At 46.8% G+C, this 19,378-nt stretch overlaps 1 protein-coding gene across 2 annotated transcripts; it reads right to left on the minus strand.

The window, feature by feature from the left end:
* Positions 1–1,374: 1,374 nt before the first annotated feature.
* On the minus strand, positions 1,375–18,950 carry ZNF354A (zinc finger protein 354A). 2 transcript variants are annotated; one of them, XM_025862656.2, is made up of 5 exons: positions 18,745–18,950; positions 17,603–17,688; positions 13,289–13,415; positions 12,452–12,547; positions 1,375–3,522 (listed from the first exon to the last, which is right to left on the minus strand). In XM_025862656.2, the coding sequence occupies exons 2-5, from the start codon at positions 17,633–17,635 to the stop codon at positions 1,964–1,966; spliced, it is 1,815 nt and encodes a 604-aa protein (XP_025718441.1). In that variant the 5' UTR covers positions 17,636–17,688; positions 18,745–18,950; the 3' UTR covers positions 1,375–1,963. The 2 variants fall into 2 exon arrangements, with proteins under 2 accessions (XP_025718441.1, XP_025718440.1); XM_025862655.2 differs by lacking the exon at positions 18,745–18,950 and having other exon boundaries at positions 17,603–18,141.
* Positions 18,951–19,378: the final 428 nt, after the last annotated feature.

The raw sequence follows: 19,378 nt of genomic DNA on the forward strand, positions 1-19,378 counted from the left end.
TTTATTTGTGGAGGTACGGGTTTCAGCTAGCATTGCCATTTAAGTAACTTAAGTGCCAATTACTGAAGCAGAAAAAGAACTCTAACTGCTGAATTTTCATTATCGGGAGGAAAAAAAAGCCCCCACAACTGATTACACTAAGGGCAACCTGCCAAAGTCAATCCAGGATGCAGGACAAAATCGTTAAATACGAGTAATGTCCTACATAGACAGCATATCTGGCAACCCTACTTGGGCCATCTTAGTCTCTTGTCACTCACCAACCTCATCTATTTGCTTGTGAACACCATGTCTTATTTACTCAATGCATTACCTGTCTCCTATTCTCTATCCATCTGTCCTGTGGGAGTCTGGTCCCTCATTCATGTATCACTTGAATTACAATAGCCCAGATTTCTAGGCGTCCACCTGTACAGCTTTCTTCAACCCCCTAAATCCATCTTCTACACATTGTTGCCAGAACAATTTTCACCAATTTTGGATAAAATTCTAACTTCTTCACATAGCAAATAAGCCATGAGTTGTCAGCGTCTGTGTTCGACTCCACACTCTAATGAGTGTCTCCTGCTCATTAGTTCCGTATTTGCGTTTTCACAAAGGTGCCATGACTGTTATCCACCTGTAACTTTAAGCATGCAGTCTCTGCTTTAGAATGGTCATTTCACCCTCTGGAGAGTTCCTATTCTTCCAAAACCTGGCTTAGCCACCCTGCCTCTGGAAAGCTTTGTCTCCAGGTTTTCTTTCTTGGTTAGCCCTGATCTCCTTTCCTCATCCTGCACAAATCCCTAACATTCTTGCAATTCAACATACTATCGTTAACTTACCTATTTGCTCGTTAAAACCACTTACATACTGTGATAGATTAATCGGCTTCCTCACTGATAGTTCCTCAACTCTGTCCCCTTTCCCCAAATTCATGGCATCTCTAAGGGCTGTGTCTTTCTTCATAAGGCTCCCAGTATGCAGTGTAGTACCTGCCCTAGAGCTAGGGTTAAAAAAAATTAGTTTATAATTCCTTTTATTTTCCTGAAGTTGTGTGATACAGGAGAACACCAAGTAAGGGAAAACCTACTTCCTAGGTCATAAAATAATCAATGTACCTTTCAATATTTTGGCACAGCTATTAGGTTCATTAAATTTCTTTTGCTAGCTCCTTCCATTGTGAATTTAGATATTTAATAGCTTTAAACTTAAAAGAATTGCTTATTTTTCCCAGTTAATGTGCCTAGGATGACAGCTCACAGTATACAGCTGGTATACTTTCTTCATAAATGACCTCACAGCTAAATAAACTAAACAAATAAAAATCGAGAACAGCATTAGCAATTGGTTAGAAAATTCCCAATCGATTGCAATTACTAGAAGAACACAGGATGAAGACAACAGACTTTTATTTCTATTTTTAAATGAAATCCATGCACAGAGTTTGACATCAGGGCAGGAAAAGGATAAACCCCAGAAACGGAGAGGTAGTTCACAGCTCTTTTTTTGTTACTGTTTTTAATCTTCTATTTGGTCCTTTTCTCCAAAAGTGTAGAATTCAATCACATCTTTTATATGCTATTAAATGTTAGTTGTAAAAAAAAAAAAGTATTACCAATTTATAAGTTTCTTTTTAATCAGAAATCCAGTGCACACCTCCCCTCACCCAGATGTTTGTGACAACCACATACGGTATCTCGTGTACACTGCTCTAGAAAGAGAATTATTTTACAAATGCCCAAAGTCAGTGTCTCCAATTGTGAATTCTTCATTTCAGGTTATTTTCAAAAGTGCCTGGCAGGCATGAACACTTCCTACTTTCCTCATTATCTATTACATAGTCAAGGCTTATCCTTGGAATCTGGTACCTGATAAGGCCTACATCACAGAAAGGTTTTTCCTATCCATTACTTCTGTTGTATCACTCTCGGGTATTCTGATGAGCTTTGGTTTAAGGCTTTCACACATGCAAATCTACTTCCTAGGGGTTCTCTTCAATATGAATTTTGTAATGATTAGTAAGAGATGACCTGTGATTGAAAAGTTTCCCACATGTAGTACATTCATACGGTTTCTCTCCAGTATGAATTCTCTGATGGGCAATACGTGATGAGCTCTGCCTGAAAGTCTTCCCACATGTGTTACATTTAAAGGGCTTCTCTCCTGTATGAATCCTCCGATGCTGAATAAGAGCTGAACTTTGGCCGAAAGATATCCCACATTCCTCACACCGATATGGTTTCTCTCCTGTGTGAATTCTCTGATGATTACTAAGGGATGAGTTACACCTGAATGTTTTCCCACACTCGTTGCATTTATAGGGTCTTTCTCCAGTGTGCATCCTTTGATGTTGAATGAGAGCTGAACTCTGTCGGAAGGCTTTCCCACACACTTTACATTTACATGGTTTCTCTCCAGTGTGAATTCTTTCATGAATTATAAGCGTCGAGTGAGAACTTAAGGCTTTGCCACATTCATTACAGTTATAAAACTTCTCACCGGTATGAATTATCCGGTGTCTATTAAGTCGTGAAATAGAAGTAAAACCTTTTCCACACTCGTTACATCGATAGGGCTTTTCTCCGGTGTGAATTCTTTCGTGCTGGATAAGAGACGCACTCTGACTGAAGGCTCTCCCACATTCACTGCACTTGAAAGGTTTCTCTCCCGTGTGAATCCTCTGATGATAACGAAGGGATGAGCTAGACTTAAAGGTGTTGCCACATTCATTACATAAATAGGACTTCTTTCGGAGATGAATTCTCTGACACCCAGGAAGGGATGTGCTGGATGCCTTCCTACCTGGGTTGTATCTATGGGGATTTTCTCCAGCGTGGATTTTTTGATGTATAAAAAGGCCAGACCTTCTGCTGAAGGATTTACCACATTCTTTACACCTATAGGATTTCTCCACAGTGTGGGTTCTTAGGTGTTTGTAAAGGGATGTACTCAGAGTGAAGGCTTTCCCACATTCCTTACATACGTAGGGCTTCTCTCCAGTATGAGTTATCTGATGCTGAATGAGAGCTGAACTTTGGTTGAAGGCTTTTGAACATTCTTTACATTTAAATAATTTCTCTCCGCTATGGTTTTTCTCATGTTTGCGAAGGGATGAAGTGTTAATGAAGGTTTTTTCACATATGCTACATTTATAGCGTTTCTCTGCAGTGTTGATTTTTGGTTGATTAAGCAAATATGGATTCTGTTTGAAGCTGTTTCCTTGTATTTCACATTTTGGTGGTGTTTTTTCTCTGGGAACCATCTGTTGCCTAACAAGGACCGACTTTGGGCTAAAGTTTTGGCCAAATTCATTATTTTTATGGCTTCTTTCTACAATGAGGATTTTTTTGTGGGTAACTGAAACTGCCTGAATACTTTCTTTTTTCTCCTGCTTTTTCTCTAATCTGTCTTCATAAATGCAGAGTTTTTCTGATTTAAAGTCCCAGGGTCCATTTCTTCTGGATCTTCTCATCATCAACTCCTGAAAAGAACAATCCTGCGTCTGAGTTGACTTCGTGGTTTTGTGACTGCTCTTCCATCCTGCAGGGGGAAAAATACTAAAGATGTTTCATGTAATATGGTTTTTGGCTACTGAGACTAAATGTAGAGAAAAAAATAAGTATTGATGGTATTTATTTATTTATTTATTTGACAGAGAGAGACACAGCGGGAGAGGGAACACAAGCAGGGGGAGTGGGAGAGGGAGAAGCAGGCTTCCCACTGAGCAGGGAGCCCAATGCGGGGCTCGATCCCAGGACGCTGGGACCATGACCTGAGCCGCAGGCAGACGCTTAACCTACTGAGCCACCCAGGCATCCCAAGTATTGGTGTTATTTAAATAGGGTCTTTATCTGGCCAACTATAAGAGGAAAACATAAAAGATTCAAGCAATAGAGAAAAAGAATCAATGTGAACTGAAGTACTATGGTGGAGAAAAGAATGAAACAAACTTATATAAAGAAGGTGAGTGTTAAGAGCAACCAGAGGAGCACGAATTGGGAAAGGCAGCCTGGGATCAGTCCAAAGCCATCCTGGACTCTGAAATTATTTTCATGACATTTCTCTTCATTGTGTGTAATCTTCCTAATCTGTTTCTACAGTCCATTCCCCTTACTATAGCACTTACCACAGTATTTAAAATATATATTCTATACCTTTGTATATATATAATTACACATATACCTACATCTAAATTAATATATTAGACTTTCCTTTTCTACCAGAAGTATTCTCTGCAAGCAGATGAGCTTGCCCTGTTTACAGATCCTCCTGATGACACCTGAATTATACATGAAATGTTGTTAATTTTCCTTAATTACTTATATATTCCTAATTTGAACAATGTCAAATAGTCTCAATTCCTTATTTCATACACATGCACACACACACACATGCAAACACACACAAATACACATGATTCAAACACTTGAGGTTGCCTTACAGGACAGGACATTACATGAGGGATGGGAGATCATCATATGGGTGGTTACATTCAGGGCCAGTTCAAACAGGAACGAGTTATGGTGTTAATCTAGAGGTCCTGCAGGTAGGCATGAAGCTGAAAGGTGCAAGCCAGAAAGGCAGCCTTGCTCATGCATCAAGCAAAAGAGGCTATGCAGACAGTGTGGAAAAGAGTCAAAGATAAACAAGATGGGCACAAATATAAAAAGGTAAAAAAGGGCTAGCATGATAGAGTGGTAAAGAACAGAACTGAGGGGCACCTGGGCGGCTCAGTCGTTAAGCGTCTGCCCTCGGCTCAGGTCGTGATCCCAGGGTCCTGGGACCGAGCCCCACAACAGGCTCTCTGATCAGCAGGAAGCCTGCTTCTCCCTCTCCCACTCCCCCTGCTTGTGTTCCCTCTCTCGCTGTGTCTCTCTCTGTCAAAATAAATAAAATCTTTAAAAAAAAAAACAAGCAACAGAGTTGAACTCAATAAACATTAAAACTGGGGGAGGACCCAATTCATAAACTATTAAATTTTGCCAGGGAATGGCTGTGCATGGCATTTCCTCCTGGGCTGCAGAGAACCATTTAAAGGGTTCCTCTGCACCTCACTGTGGCTGAGATTCCTATCTGACGTTCCCTTTCTCACCCGTGTACGACTTCTCTCTGCTTGGTGATCATAATGCATTCTGCTTTTCTCTTCTACCAGCTTTACTTCTCGGTCTCCTTCCTGCATAACGTTTTCTGTCCCCTCTTTAAAATTTGGAATTTTCCCCTCCACTCTGTTACACCCTCCTTGGCTCATTTTACATGCACTCGTATCTTTACTATTTATTTTTTTTAAGTTTATTTTTTTTAATTTATTCATTTGAGAGAGAGAGAGCATGCACAAGCAAGAGCATGAGCTGAGGGACGGGTAGAAGGAGAGGGAGAGGCAGGATCCCCACTGAGTAGGGAGCCTGACACGGGGCTCGATCCCAGGATCCTAGAATCATGACCTGAGCCGAAGGCAGATGCTTAACCGACTGAGCCACCCAGGTTCCCCAATGCCTTTACTACTTACTGTAAGCGAAAGGAGTGTTTTACTTTCTGCCCAACACCTTCCTTGTTCCTTCCCCAACGAAGTCTTGCTAACTTAAAAGTAAAGCCCTGAGCACTGGGTCAGATGCCTACGTGGTATTTTGTTTCTCATGCTTCACTGTTCGTACCATAGTCTCCTAACTACTCTCCTGGCCTCAAGTCTTGCTCTCTACTAATTTAGTCTCTACACTGCAACCTGAGCAATCTTAAAATCCACATCTTAGTATGCTGCAAACTTCCTTAAGATCCCCCAAATTTATCTTCAATAATTCATATATAAGGGCCAGTGTACTTAATGCAGTGAACCAGGTGTTTCATGATCTTACCTCTGTCCATCTCTGTTCTCCTCTCCCTTCCCTGGCTTCTTGCCAGGTATGTAAAACTCCATGCAGTTTCTGGGGCACTCCCATTTTTTTTTTTTTAAGGAGGCTCCATGCCCAACAAGAAACCCAACGTGGGGCTTGAACTCACGACCCTGAGATCAAGAGTTGGGATGCTTAACCCATGGAGCCACCCAGGTGCTCCTTAGTTTTGCATATGGTGGAGATGTCCTTTCCATTCACAAATATTTAGTAAGTGCCTATTACGGACTAGCTAACATTCTAGGGAATATAGATAATGCCATGACTGACACAGAGTTCCGACCTTTCAGGAGCTTACACTTTGGGGGGTGTGTGTGTATGTATGTGTGTGTGCGTGCGCACGCACGCTGGGGAAGAGGGGATGAAGGGACAAATAGTAAGTAAATGAAAGCTGTATGGATATGTGAAGAAAGAGCTTCCCAGGCAGAGGAAACAGCAAACACAGAAGTGGGGTGACTTCTGAGGAACTGCAAAGAGGCTGTGTGGGTACAGTGTTGTCAGTAAGAGGGACGACGCTAAGTAAGACTGGAGCACCAGGAAGGGGCAAATCAGGTAAGGCCTCGTGGTGAGGAGTTTGGAATTCTGTTCTTTTTTTTAAAAAAAAGATTTATTTGAGAGAGAGAGCATGCATGCAAGCTGGGGGCGGGGGTGGTGCAGAGGGAGAGAGGCAGGGCTCAATCCCACGACCTGAGCTGAAATCAAGAGTCGGATGCTCAACTGACTGAGCCCCCCAGGCGCCCCTGGAATTTTATTCTAAGCATGATGGGAAGCCAGAGAGAAAGGACATGCTCACTCAGGTTGGCCACTGTGTAGACAACGATCTGGTGAGGCCCAAGTGGACACACGGAGGGGAGAAAGCACTCAGGAGGCTGCTGGAGTTATCCGGCTGAGCAAGGGGGTGGTGGCACAGACCATGCAGCCGGATGTCCTATTAAGGAGGTGGTAACACGACCCAGCTTGCTGGCGGACAGTGTGTGGGGCAATGAGCAGGAATAAAGCAGTTAAGAGATCACTCCTAGGTTTCCGGCCTGAAAATGATGAATGTTGCACAAGCCACTGAGAACAGAAGGGCAGAAAAGGGGCAAGTCTGGGGGTATGTTCGGTTTCTGATGTGTTTGTCGCGGCTGAGGTGCCTTTACATCTAGACCTTCAAGGAGGACACTGAGATAGTCAGTTGTATGTACTCCGGAAATCAGGGATGAGGTCGGAGCTACAGTGAGGTATCTGGGAGTCCTCAGGAGGTACATTTTATTTAAAGCTGAAGCACTGAACACTCACTTAGGCATGGCCACATTGGAGGTCAAGAAAGGGAGGAAAATCAGAACACAGTGCTCCAGAAGCCAAGGGAAGAAAGTACTGCAGGGAAGGGTGAGCGCGCAACTCTGGAAACAAGCTGAGGACCAGAAACTTAACCCTGCCTGTGCCCAAGTGGAGACTGACTGGGATTTAGTGGCCGTGCTGTTTGGGGAATAGTGAGGAAGAGAGCCACCATGGAGCACACAGAGGAGACGGGGGAGATGACAAGATGGAAACATCCATACGGAGACGCTCTTGAAAAGTCTTGTGTAGAGCTGAACAAAGAAATGGGACACCGGGAATTTCTCTGTTTTAATGGAAGTGATCACACTGCGAGGGTCCATATCCACACTGGGAAACTCTCCTCAACGCTACTTGGAGTGCCCATGCCTTAGCCCTGAATTCGGGTTTCCCACCGCAGTGGACACGAGACCCGACTGTGGAAATCCTAACTGTTCCTTATGATCTGCTTAGTGTGTTCACAGCCCCACAGATCTGTCTCCTGACGTGCAGTGTGACTTTTGTTCTGTTCTAGAGTCCAGCCTGGGCCTGAGCTACCTCACCAACAAGGCTAGGACGGAGTCAGAAGTCTGGAGGCCAGACAGACCTTGCTCTGACTGTGACCCTGACCGGCGCCTAGCATCAGTTCTCGACTCCTCCCTAGGCTCACAGGACACTCTGGAAGTCTCTCTCTGGCCTTCTCTCCCCACTCCCACACCTCCTGCGTAAGGGACTATCCTGACTCCTCTCAGAACACTTTAAACAACTATTTCCAACTGCTTCCTAGACTTGCCATTTGAGTATCTTTTCAAATTTAGGCTGTCCAAATCTGAACCCAGCGCATTCCTTTTCAAACCTTTTTTCTGTTTCCCAGCACAGAATTCCACCATAAGCTTTTCAGTGACTTTGCCATAAATCGTTTCATCTCAGATTCTTCCCTCCTCTTCATTCCAAGTCTGGTCAGCCAACAAATTCTCTTCAACCTCTTCTCTAAGATGTCGCTAACAACTGTCATTAAGACATCCAAATTCAGGATCTCCTTACTCCATAGTGACATTGCTACTGATCTTCAGTTTGATCCTTTGACTCCAATTTCTCATGTATCCGGGATTATTTCCCACTGGATTTATCCCTCTTACTACATGTAACTCCTCTTATTCCTTCAAAAAGCACCAACTGCTCCTTATTTAATTCATTCATCAAATACTTAAAAAGCACCTATATATGCCAGGCTCTATCCTACGCACTGGTGATCCATCAGACCTTCCAGGTCCGGTAATGAAAAGAAACAGTTCATGTCTTCAAGGAGTTCCCAGCTTGGCATTAGAGACAAAGAAGGAACAGGTCATCACATCGCAATGTGATGATTTTTACAACAAAATGACAAGGTAGAAATGGACATGCATGTTAGCTTAGACCACCATCCAAACTACCCTCAGTGGAGGGTGCAAACGGGGAAGGGGTACAGGTGGTGGTTAGAGTTTTTTGGAAGAAACCTCTAAGATAGGATTTTAAAGGATTAGCCAGACAGTGTGAGGGCTGAAGCAGCATCAGTGTCTTTGAACCCGGGCCAGCTTTCTGGACTTCGTTCCTAACGTATCCGTCCCCACCTTATCCTATAGTTGGTCAGATTCAAAGTCATATACAATGTCCTATAAAATGTCCTATGCATTTCTCAGAGAATTTCTACAAAGTCTGAGGACTCAGGAAGCTACGTGCCAGGAATTATACCTAACACCATGACGGGGTAGCATAGTTATAAACTTCCTCTGTAATGTCTGTGTTGGTGAGAAAGAGAAATGCTGTTTTAGAAATTTTGTTGCTAATGCTAACTTTTAAAGCTTTTTATTATGGAAAATGGTCAACATATACAAAAAAGTAGAGTGAATTGCACAGTGAACCTCCCAGGCAGCTTCCACAATCACTAACGCTATTTCAACTAGGAGCTCTGTGCCAGAAATGGATGAAGACCAATTACATACTATTATAAATCAAAATATCACAGATAGAAATCGCTCAGGAAGTTTATTCAAACTGCTGTGATGATAAGAATTATTTCAAATGCCTTTGTATGTGACTCAACCCCCAACCTGAAAGGCAATTAGGGTCATTTGTTTAATTTTGCTTGCGATACTTATGGACATTTTCATTTCATTTCTGGTTTTATACTTTTATAAAAAACATTTTTATAGTTCCAAAGTCAAAATTATGAAAACAAGGCACCTTTAAACAATTCTAGATCTATCCATGTTCTCTTCATCCTGTTTTTGCTTCTTTTCTGCCTTCATTGGTAACCATTTTTACTGATCTACTTTTACTCCCCTTTTTTTGTTTTTTGGTGATGAAGCAGAAGAGGGTTTTCTCTCCTTTTTAAAAACCTAATCAAATAGACACTTTTGTCATTTTTTTTTAATTTTATTATGTTCATCACCATACATTACATCATTAGTTTTTGATGTAGTGTTCCATGATTCATTGTTTGTGCATAACACCCAGTGCTCCACGCAGAACGTGCCCTCTTTAATACCCATCACCAGGCTAACCCATCCCCCCACCCCCTCCCCTCTAGAACCCTCAGTTTGTTTTTCAGAGCCCATTGTCTCTCATGGTTCATCTCCCCCTCTGACTTACTCCCCTTCATTCTTCCCCTCCTGCTATCTTCTTTTTCTTTTTTCTTAACATATGTTGCATTATTTGTTTCAGAAGTACCGATCTGTGATTCAACAGTCTTGCACAGTTCACAGCGCTCACCATAGCACATACCCTCCCCACTGTCTATCACCCAGCCACCCCATCCCTCCCGCCCCCCACCACTTTTGTTGTTTGGTATTTCCTCCTTCCTGAGCTAAAGGTACACGTTTCCTCACCTATGAATATGTTGTGGAGATCACCCCGTAGCGGAATTTACAGAGGTCTTCCTCAAAGGAGTCTGTGTGAACGTGCCACAGTTTATTCAGCCAGATTCCTCTGTTAACTCAAACTGCGATTCTCAGGACTTTACATGGAGACGTGATAAAGGTACAGCTTTAAATCAATATCCATCACGCGAATCAGCAATCATAACATTTATAAAATCCTAGCCAGAACCAGGCCTGCTGGGCTAACATGATCCAAAGCTGAATACAACCGAAGTCACTCCGAGCTCCTCCCCAGAGAGAGGAAGCCCTCTACGGGGGACGATGCAGAGTTTCAACAGATACCAGGTGACGGGCAAAATAACGTGCGCCGTGTGATCAGAGTGGACAAAGCAAAATGCGAGGATATATAGAACTGTTTGTGCATGCGTACAAGAGCTCCTCCTTCTCCACAGCTGCTCCTGTGCACTATCTCACACCTGTTCCCTTCCTCCCGCTCATCACCCCCTCGCACCCCTCCTGGCTTCTGTCATCAGCCACCTGCGCTAAAGCAGCCATGACCTCCAGGTGGCTGAGACAAAATGCTGGGCAGTTCCCACCTAACCAACCTGTCAGCGGCGGCTCACAGTGACCCCTTGTTTGCCTTGAGCAGCCCTCTTCCTAGGCTCTGGTGACCCCTCACTTTGCTCCACATTCCTCTCCCTTCCCACCAGCCTCAATCTCCTCTGTGCACTCGTGTTCGCCTGCGTGATCTTCAGTCCTGGGGTGGTCCATCAGGGTTTAGTCCTGGGACCCCAATTTTCTTTGCTCTGCACTCTTTCCATGGGCCCATTTCGATTCCAAACACATATGCGAGGCAAGACTTCTCTCCACACCCAGTGATACAAGAGCCCACTCAAAATAGCAACTTAGATGTCTCAACGACTCAAATTCAACATGCCTAAAACTGAATTCACGATCGTTCCCTCCAACCTGTATAACCAACCCCTTGTCTCTAGAAACGGCACTAGTTCTGAATCAAAACTCTAAGAGGCGTCCTTAACACCTCTCTCTCAGCATGGAGCTCACGCACCGTCCATCACAGGACAGGAAAGCAGGGGGTGGGGGTTTGAACCCGGATCCTCCCCCTTTCAGCAGCTCTCCGTCCCCAACTTCGCTGTCAGCCGCCTCTCCCATTTCTCTCCTCTGATGACTTCTCAGGCTCAGCCAGAGTCTTCTTTCCTAACCCACCTCGTAAATGGTGAGGTTTCCTGGTATTCTGTCCTCGCCTGGTCAGCTCGAGGCGTCAGATGCCACCACTGTACCGACGGCTCCCTGACCTCCCTTCCGAGGTCCCACAGACCTCATACAACCGTCCACCAGCATCTCTCCCCAAACATTCCACTCACATCTCCAGTGAGACCCATCCCACAGAGAACTCGGCCTTCACCCTTCACAAAGGGGCCTCTCTTCTTCCCTCCTGGACCCCACCGCCCGTGCCTTTGTCCAGACCCTGGAAACGTCTCACCTACCTTATTGCAAGTGTCTCCGGGAAGGTTCCACATCGGGTTTTCCCTCACTTTAAATCTATCCCCACAATGCTCCCAAAGTGACCATGCGTATTCAACTCAAATTACACAAGGACTTCATGAATCTATTCTCCATGAGATGCTAAGATTAATGTAACTAAAGCCCTCTTTCATCCCGCCCCTTCGCGATGCCATTCCCAGTGGAGGTCCTGGCACCAGCTCAGGTGTGTCCCCTAGCCTTTCCACCTGCACTTCCACACACATCAGACACACACACAGCCACGTCCGTTCCCTTCAGCAGCAACGGTGACACATCAGCACGATGCCCCCCCCGCCCACCCCAGCCCTGTCCACACCAGCTGCCCTCGTTTCTGACGGTGGCGCTCGGTGCCGGAGAGGGGACTCGCCCAGCTTCTCCCGCCACGCCTTTATCGGAGGACCTTTCCATTGTTTCACAGTTAAGTCAACTTTCCTAAAATACCAAGAACTCCAGTATCTGCTGAAACTCCTTTATTTCCATGGGGCGGTCCCATGTCCGGGTCTTGTCAAAGCCCGTTGTACCGCGGCCCGGCTAGCTTTCTGGCACCGTTTCCTTCCTCGGCTCCTTCTCTCACATACCCTGAGCCTCCATCAGAATGATTCCCTGCCATTCCTTAAGTACGCTGTTTGCTGACCGAATCCCCGATGTGCAGCCCTCCTCTGAAAACAGGAACGACTAAGAGCTCCTGAGAGATTCATTGGGAAGTGACTACCAGAGACTAAGAGGAAGCTTGCGTCTGGGGCCCGAGCGTCCCCTCTCCACCACTTCTCGAGGACAGAGGCCCAGGGGAAACTTTCCCGAACCACCCCTCCAGGCCGCACCGTCCACTTACCACCCAGACTGCTGCCCGAGCCCATTCCCGGCCCCTCGGTCCCACCCACTCACCTAGAGAGGGGCCTCCAGGACTTTCTTTCTCTACCCTCCAGGGATCTTCTCCTTGCTGCAACAGGGAGATCACTTTTGGTTTGGAAAACAGGAGTCCTGCTCAGAGACAAAAAGAAAAGACTTGGTTTTGCTTTGACTCAAAGAGGCATCACGGATCTGAGTGGAAAACCCAGGGGACGACACAATGAGCTTCGGTGGGGTGCTCGAGCGGTGGGGTGCTCGAGCCGTGCCCCCGCGATGTGAGGGCCTTTGTGAGGGGAAAAGCAAGGGACCTGTAGGGCGTGGCTACGCAATTGGTTGTTGTAGGTTACAGAAATATGATAAACATGCAGCTTTGATTACTAGAGTATCCATGGCTTTCTACAGGAGAGGGAATACGTTAATGTAAAGACTAAATATTTGTAAAGGGGTACCCATCCGGAGAGACTGTGTACCAAGTGCCCTGTTTAACATGAGAAAGCGCTCTCTGACTCCCTTTCAAAGGCGGATTATACAACTTCATCAGGCAGGAAGGGAGAATTGGGAAAGGCTGGTGGCAGGTTAATGAAGACGGTTGAGGGATGCTCTCTGCTGTGAGCTGAGCAAAGTCAGCAGGAAAATGTTGCCTGAGCTATGAGGGAATTTCTAACATGCAAGTATGTTAACTGTCCCATGCATGGGACAAATCCATGCCTATAGGGAGAAAGAAGTTTTAAACACTTATTTATTTACAATGTGTACAATCCTAAGGCAAAATTCAGCTAAAAGTTCCTGATGACCCACGGCTTTTATGCAGGGAAGCAGGTGCTGACTTATGCTAACGTCTGACTTTTTCATCTACAGGGAAAATTCCCTTACCCAGTGAGACCAGGTTGCTGTAGTTCTCCAGCATCACTTCCTGGTACACGTTTCTCTGAGAAGGACCCAGCTCCCTCCACTCATCCCTCGTGAAAAGCACAGCCACGTCCTGGAAGGTCACCGACACCTGTAACGACAAGCCATCCCAGCTCACCCAGGACCTCCCACCACACAGAACGAAGGTAGCGGGTTGAGTACGCGGGTGGCCGTGAAAGGCTTCTGACGTCATTCTGGTGTCTGCAGATTTCAGGTCATTTGTTTAATGAACCATAGGCCAGTGACAAATACATACTGAGCAGCGTGAAGTATTCACCAGGCCCTGTGTTAACTACCATAAGGAGATGTGGGGAGGAAGTAAGACCATTGGTAGGTGTGTTAATTAGAAAAATCTTCCTGATGACGATTTGACAATACATATTTAAAGCTTTAAAACGTGCAGATCCTTTAACTTATCAGTTACTGTATTTGTATCATAATAAATAGTACACAAAAATGCACAACCAAGATATTTATCATGGTGTTAGTGATCGCAAAAAAATGTAAACAACCCAAATAATCACTGATGCAGGCAGGCTAGGTTAACTAGCTTATGGCACTATCTCTGTGCTTACTGAAGCCACAAGACAATGATAATGGAAATTAAAATAGCTATCATTTATTGAATGCTTTCTTCGGACCAACTACTGTTCCTAGAGATTTATATTAACCATTACTGTAAATACATATCTTTACAAGAATCCTATAAAATAGGTACATTACTGCCCCCATTTTACACAAGAAAAAGCAAAGAGAAATTTGTCCAAGTCAAACAGCTAGTATATAGGAAACCTCATATATAGGAGGACCTGTGTGTCTCCTGTCCACACTACTTTATTTCTGACCCCAGACATGTGGGTTTTCCACACACCAAGCAGTTGTGTGACACCAGCTAGGCGGTCCTACAATTTCCCTCAATGCTCATGCCACTGACCTAGAGACACAGTCAGATCCCACAGGTTAAGGGCTCAGTCCCACAAGACTGCCCCAGCTTCAGATGCCAATTACAAGTCCAGACCGTTAACTATGCTTCCAACCAACTGGCTATGAACTGGAGGTTTCTACAACTCCCTTCCTCGGGTTTAATTAACTTGCTAAAGGGGCAAATGCAGGAAAAGTGCCACAATGCAGGAAAGCATTTACTAACTAGATTACTGGTTAATGATAGAAGGATAGAATTCAGGGATAGCCAGAGGGAAGCGATGCACAGGGCAGGGCATGTGAGAAGGGCTGTGAAGCTTTCTATGCCCTCTCTGGATGCATCACTTTCCCCATCTACAAGTGTTCGCCAACCCAGAAGCTCTCTGAACCCTGTCCTCTTGGGTTTTTGTGGGGGTTTCATTACATAGGCACAATGGATTAAATCACTGACCATTACGTAGGCATGACTGGCCCCTGGGTTGTCGGGGGAGGGCCTGAAAGGTCCAACCCCTCTAATCAAGGTTGGTTCTCCTGCCAACCAGCTCGGATGGTTAGGGGCTTTCCAAAAGTCACCTCATTCATATCAACTCTGGCTTGGTTGAAATGGCTCGTTATGAATAACAACACACACCAATTTCACCTTTATTGATCTAAAGTTTTTTCAAGAACAAAACCCAAATATTACTAATCACTTAGGTTCCAAAACCCTTATAATTTCCTATGGCTTAGGAACAGGGGTGAAGACCAAATACATATTTCATATTATAAATCACAGTGTCACAGCTGGTCAGGGGTAGAGGTAGAATTTCAGTCTAGAGGAGGTCCAAGGTTCCATTTGTAACCACTCTGCAAAACTGCCTCTCAATGTCTACCTCATGGCATTAAAAAATAAATGAGATAATCTATACAATGGAGACGGGTAGTGGTGATAGTTGCACAACGATGTGAATGTACTTAATGCCACTGAGTTATATACCCAAAAATGGTTAAAGTGGTAAATGTTACTTCATGCATATTTTATCACGCAAGAAAAATGTAAATGGTACATTTACATTTGGTAAATGGTAAAATTGGTGTGTACAAATGGTAAAATAAATGTGTACATATGTACATATAAATACACACATAAACAAAAAACAAAGGTGAACAGACTATAAGTCTGATGGACATACACCAAAGGGGTGACAGTGACCATCTCTAGATAATGGGTAAGAGCAATTTCACTTTCTTCTTTATGTATATACATTTTTAATGCTCTGATATTTTAAACATGAGCAGGCAATACATGTATAATGAGGTAATTTATTGGCACATAGGGGTAATGCAAGAAATAATCTTAGCCCTCAAAAGAACTTACAATTCAACTGGCAGACAAGATAAACGTATGAAATAATTTGATCAATGGGAGAAAAATGTGTAGCTGGACATGACCATACACCATCTCCCAGCTCAATCCTCATTTTATTTTTTTAAGATTTTATTTATTTATTTGACAGAGAGAGAAAGTACAAGCAGGGGGAGCAGCAGGGAGAGGGAGAAGCAAACTCTTCACTGAGCAGAGAGCCCGACTCGGGGCTGGATCCCAGGACCCTGAGATCATGACCTGAGCCGAAGGCGGACGCTTAACAGACTGAGCCACCCAGGCGCCCCTAAATCTTCATTTCAGAGATGAAGATGAGAAGGTCCAGAGCAGTCAAGACCCCGGGTCACATACTTTATCAGTGGCAGAGGCAGGACAATAATTAAAGTTTTCTGTTAACCCAGCACTCGGTATATTCTCTCTCTGGTCTTAAACGCCTGTCACTGAGCTTTACACACAAGCCCATACAGTACGGACATATGGGAGCAGGTGAGGTTAGGGAGAATGCCACACGCATTAGCTCCTCTGCAGGGATGGAGAAGATTCTGGGCACGAGAGCAGTCTGGCTCTGTGGGAATGGAAGAGGAAAGCTTTAGAAAAAAGCAGCCCAGATATGCACTGGCCGACCCCAGCCCGAAGATCAACCACCACGGTGTTTCATGGGCCCAAAGACAACATCACAGCAGAGAAGAGCTCTGGGAACACGGGGGCTGGGGCTGCCCCAGGTTCTGAAAGAGGCACCAGGGGAATGGCTGCGCAGTGACGAGCCTGGACCCAGAAGCCAGACACACTGGGGTTGGAATTCAGGTTACTGGACGTCTCTGAGCCTCAGTTTGCTCATGTGTAACATGGGGATGATCACTGCTGCGCTAGCGTGAGAGAGAGAACAAAGGGCAAGCCCTCAGGCCGACCCCCAGCAGCATTAACTGTTACTGTCAGATGAAGACGAGCAATGAAAGGACAAGTCCTAGCAGCACGGTACAGCCATTCCCATCTGTCGGCATGAGTGGTATTATTACTACAGTAACGTCATCCGGCTCCCACAACCACCCCATGTTGGGCATCTGCTAGTGCCCAGCCCTGAGCTAAACACTTTCCATGCGCTAACTCACCTGACCCTTTCACCTACCCCATGAGGTTAGCATGCCTGTTATTCCCATTGTCCAGGTGAGGAAACGGGTGTAGAGAGATGGAGCCATTCGTCCAAGGCCCACACACAACCAAGGAGATGGGTTCAAGCCCGGCAGTCTGGCTTCAAGCCCCGCTTCTTATCCACTGGAGACCCTGCCTCTCCACTCCTGATATCCCACAAAACCCTCCCTGCTCCTTCCTGGGGAGTCTTCTCTCTGCCCTTGCAGTCCAGAGATCTCTCCAACTGTGTCCCCTCCAACACGGCTACTCCTTGTTCATGCACTGGCTCACCTGGACCATTTCCAACAACAGAAGGATGAAAATGGCAGGTCAAGAACAGTTTTCAAGGGAGTACAGAAACAAGGCACATGATCCACAAAGTAAAGAGGGAGAAAAACCTAACAATGGTGGCTTGGAGAAGTCTAGGGAAGGTATCCTAAGGAAAAGCCAAGGGTGGGGAGGGAGACCAGGGCGAGCCAAGGAAGCAGGGACAGAAAGGAACTGCCAAGTGTGCGTGTTTCTTTGTTCCGTCCCCATGTGGCATCTTACCACAAGTTAGTAACCAAACACTAAACTGAGATTCATGAATAAAAAGAAGCGTCTGTCAGAAAAAGAAAAGAGAAACACTAGACATGGATTGGCAGGGAGGAGGTAAACATCGCCTTACAGAATCCACCCTCCACCTGGGTGGATCAACTCTTCAAGGAGAAAAGGGCTAGGGCTCCAAATCCTGGAGAAAATTGTATTGAGTAGAGAACTTCAGTTTAAGGGTGGGTAAGTAAGTGAGTAAGTAAATCAACCAACCAACCAATCGATCGATCTATCTCTCTGTCTATCTGTAAGACCTGAGATGGCAATGAACTCACTTGAGACCTTGCTTCCCTGGGTCCAATAGCCATATCTTCTTTCTGGGCTCTTCTGCGAGGATGGGTGGAGTCTCCAGAAGGCAGATCTGAAAGAGGAAGAAGGGAGCCAGGAGGGAGAAGCCCCTTGTGCTTTCCACCCCTGAGAATCACCAGCTCTGAAATCCTTACACCGCCTGAGAATGAGGCCACGAGCCCTGGGAGAGGCAAGTCAGAAGGAGCTGGGGCTAGACAGGCCCAGAGACAAGGGCCAGCCCCCAGGGGTCCGGGACCCCACTCTTCGCCGTGCGGCTCAGAAAAAAAGGACAGACTCCAGCTGCAGTAGTAGCAGCAATAACTCACCGAACCTCCCCCCGGGCCAGGCACCGCCCACATCGTTCAGTCCCGCCGCCCAGCTGCCATTGTCCACGCCAGTGTTACAGATCGGGAAACTGAGCGCAGAGCCGGAGCCACTTGGCCCGGTGCACCGAGATCCGTACCGCGCGCCTCCAGAGCCCCTGCTCTAACCTCACTGCCCGCAGGGGACAACTTTTCTCCACCCCAAGCTGCCGCCCCCCCCCGAAACCTCCCCCCTCCTGTCAAGGAATCTCCTTCCAGGTTTCTAGAGAAAAGTGCTTCGGAAAGGGATGACAGCAGCTTTCCTATGGCGGCCAGAGGGCTGCCGTCTAGAGAAGCAGGCACAGAAGCCGAAAACCTGGGTTCCAGTCCAGGTTCTGCCGTTCGGGGGAAGCCGGCACCTCACTTCTGGCAGAAAACACATCTGTGCGCCTGCAGCCCGGGAGGGCAGCGGCGCCGGGGAGGGGCGGAAACAGTTCCTCACGTTCACTGACAGCAGGTAGCACATCACACGCCCGCAGGGCCTGGCAGGTAGCGCGCTGGGCACGGGTCCGGAGGGAGCAGGAGGGTGACCGGGGCCTGGGCCAGTGGGGACAAGTGCCCGACCTGCCGCGGTCAGGGGCGCGTCCGCGGGATGGCCGGTGCGGGGCAGGCGGGCACATCGGGGGTGCCGGCCCTCGGCCCCCCGCCCGCGCCCACAAAGGCCCCGCTCGCGCCTCTCGGGCCTGTGCCCCGCGCCCCGGCGCCGCATCCTCCCGAGGCCCCGGTCCTCCCTCCGTCCCGCATTCCGCCGACCCTCCGCCGCTCACCTCGCCCAGGCCCCGGGGTTCCGGGGGCTGCGCCTCCCCGGCCGTGCTCCGCAGGCGGAGGCTCCGGCACTGCCCCGGCGGACAGCAGCCTGGGGTCGGGACCCCTCCCCGGGCGATGCCTGGGCCGACTTCAAGTCCCTGAGCCTCCCGCTCCGGCAGCAAACGACCGGCGTCCCGCGCAGGTCCGGAGAGGCGGGACGTGAGGCTGGGGAGGACGGCCGCAACGCCTCTAGTGAATGTAGTCCACGCGAGAACCAAGCATTCTGGGAACTGTAGTTCCTCGCGGCGAGACTGAGAGGCGGGGCCCGGGCGAGCCTGTCAAGTGCCCCCCCCCACTTCCGGGCTCGCTGTCACACCCCTTGGGCTACCCGGCGTGTGGCTCCAGGTTCCTCAGGAAGGAAATGGGGGTTTGCTGAGGGTGGTGTGTCTTGTAGCTGTGCATCTGCATAGATGATAGCAAGGCAAGTAGACAACCGCCAAGAACAAACCTACCTCCCCTTCAGTGATTTAGTCAAAGTGTATCGAGCACCTGCTGTGTTCCAAGCGCCATTGTAAGTGTTTGGAAGTATGTCAGTGAAAAAAACAAAGTTGGTTGCTCTCCGTAACTTTTTTTTTTTTTCGGTCGGGGGCGGTA

This window comes from Callorhinus ursinus, unplaced genomic scaffold, assembly GCF_003265705.2.
Source record: "Callorhinus ursinus isolate GAN/ISIS: 27379988/994484 unplaced genomic scaffold, GSC_fseal_2.0 scaffold81, whole genome shotgun sequence".
Lineage (NCBI taxonomy): Eukaryota > Metazoa > Chordata > Mammalia > Carnivora > Otariidae > Callorhinus > Callorhinus ursinus.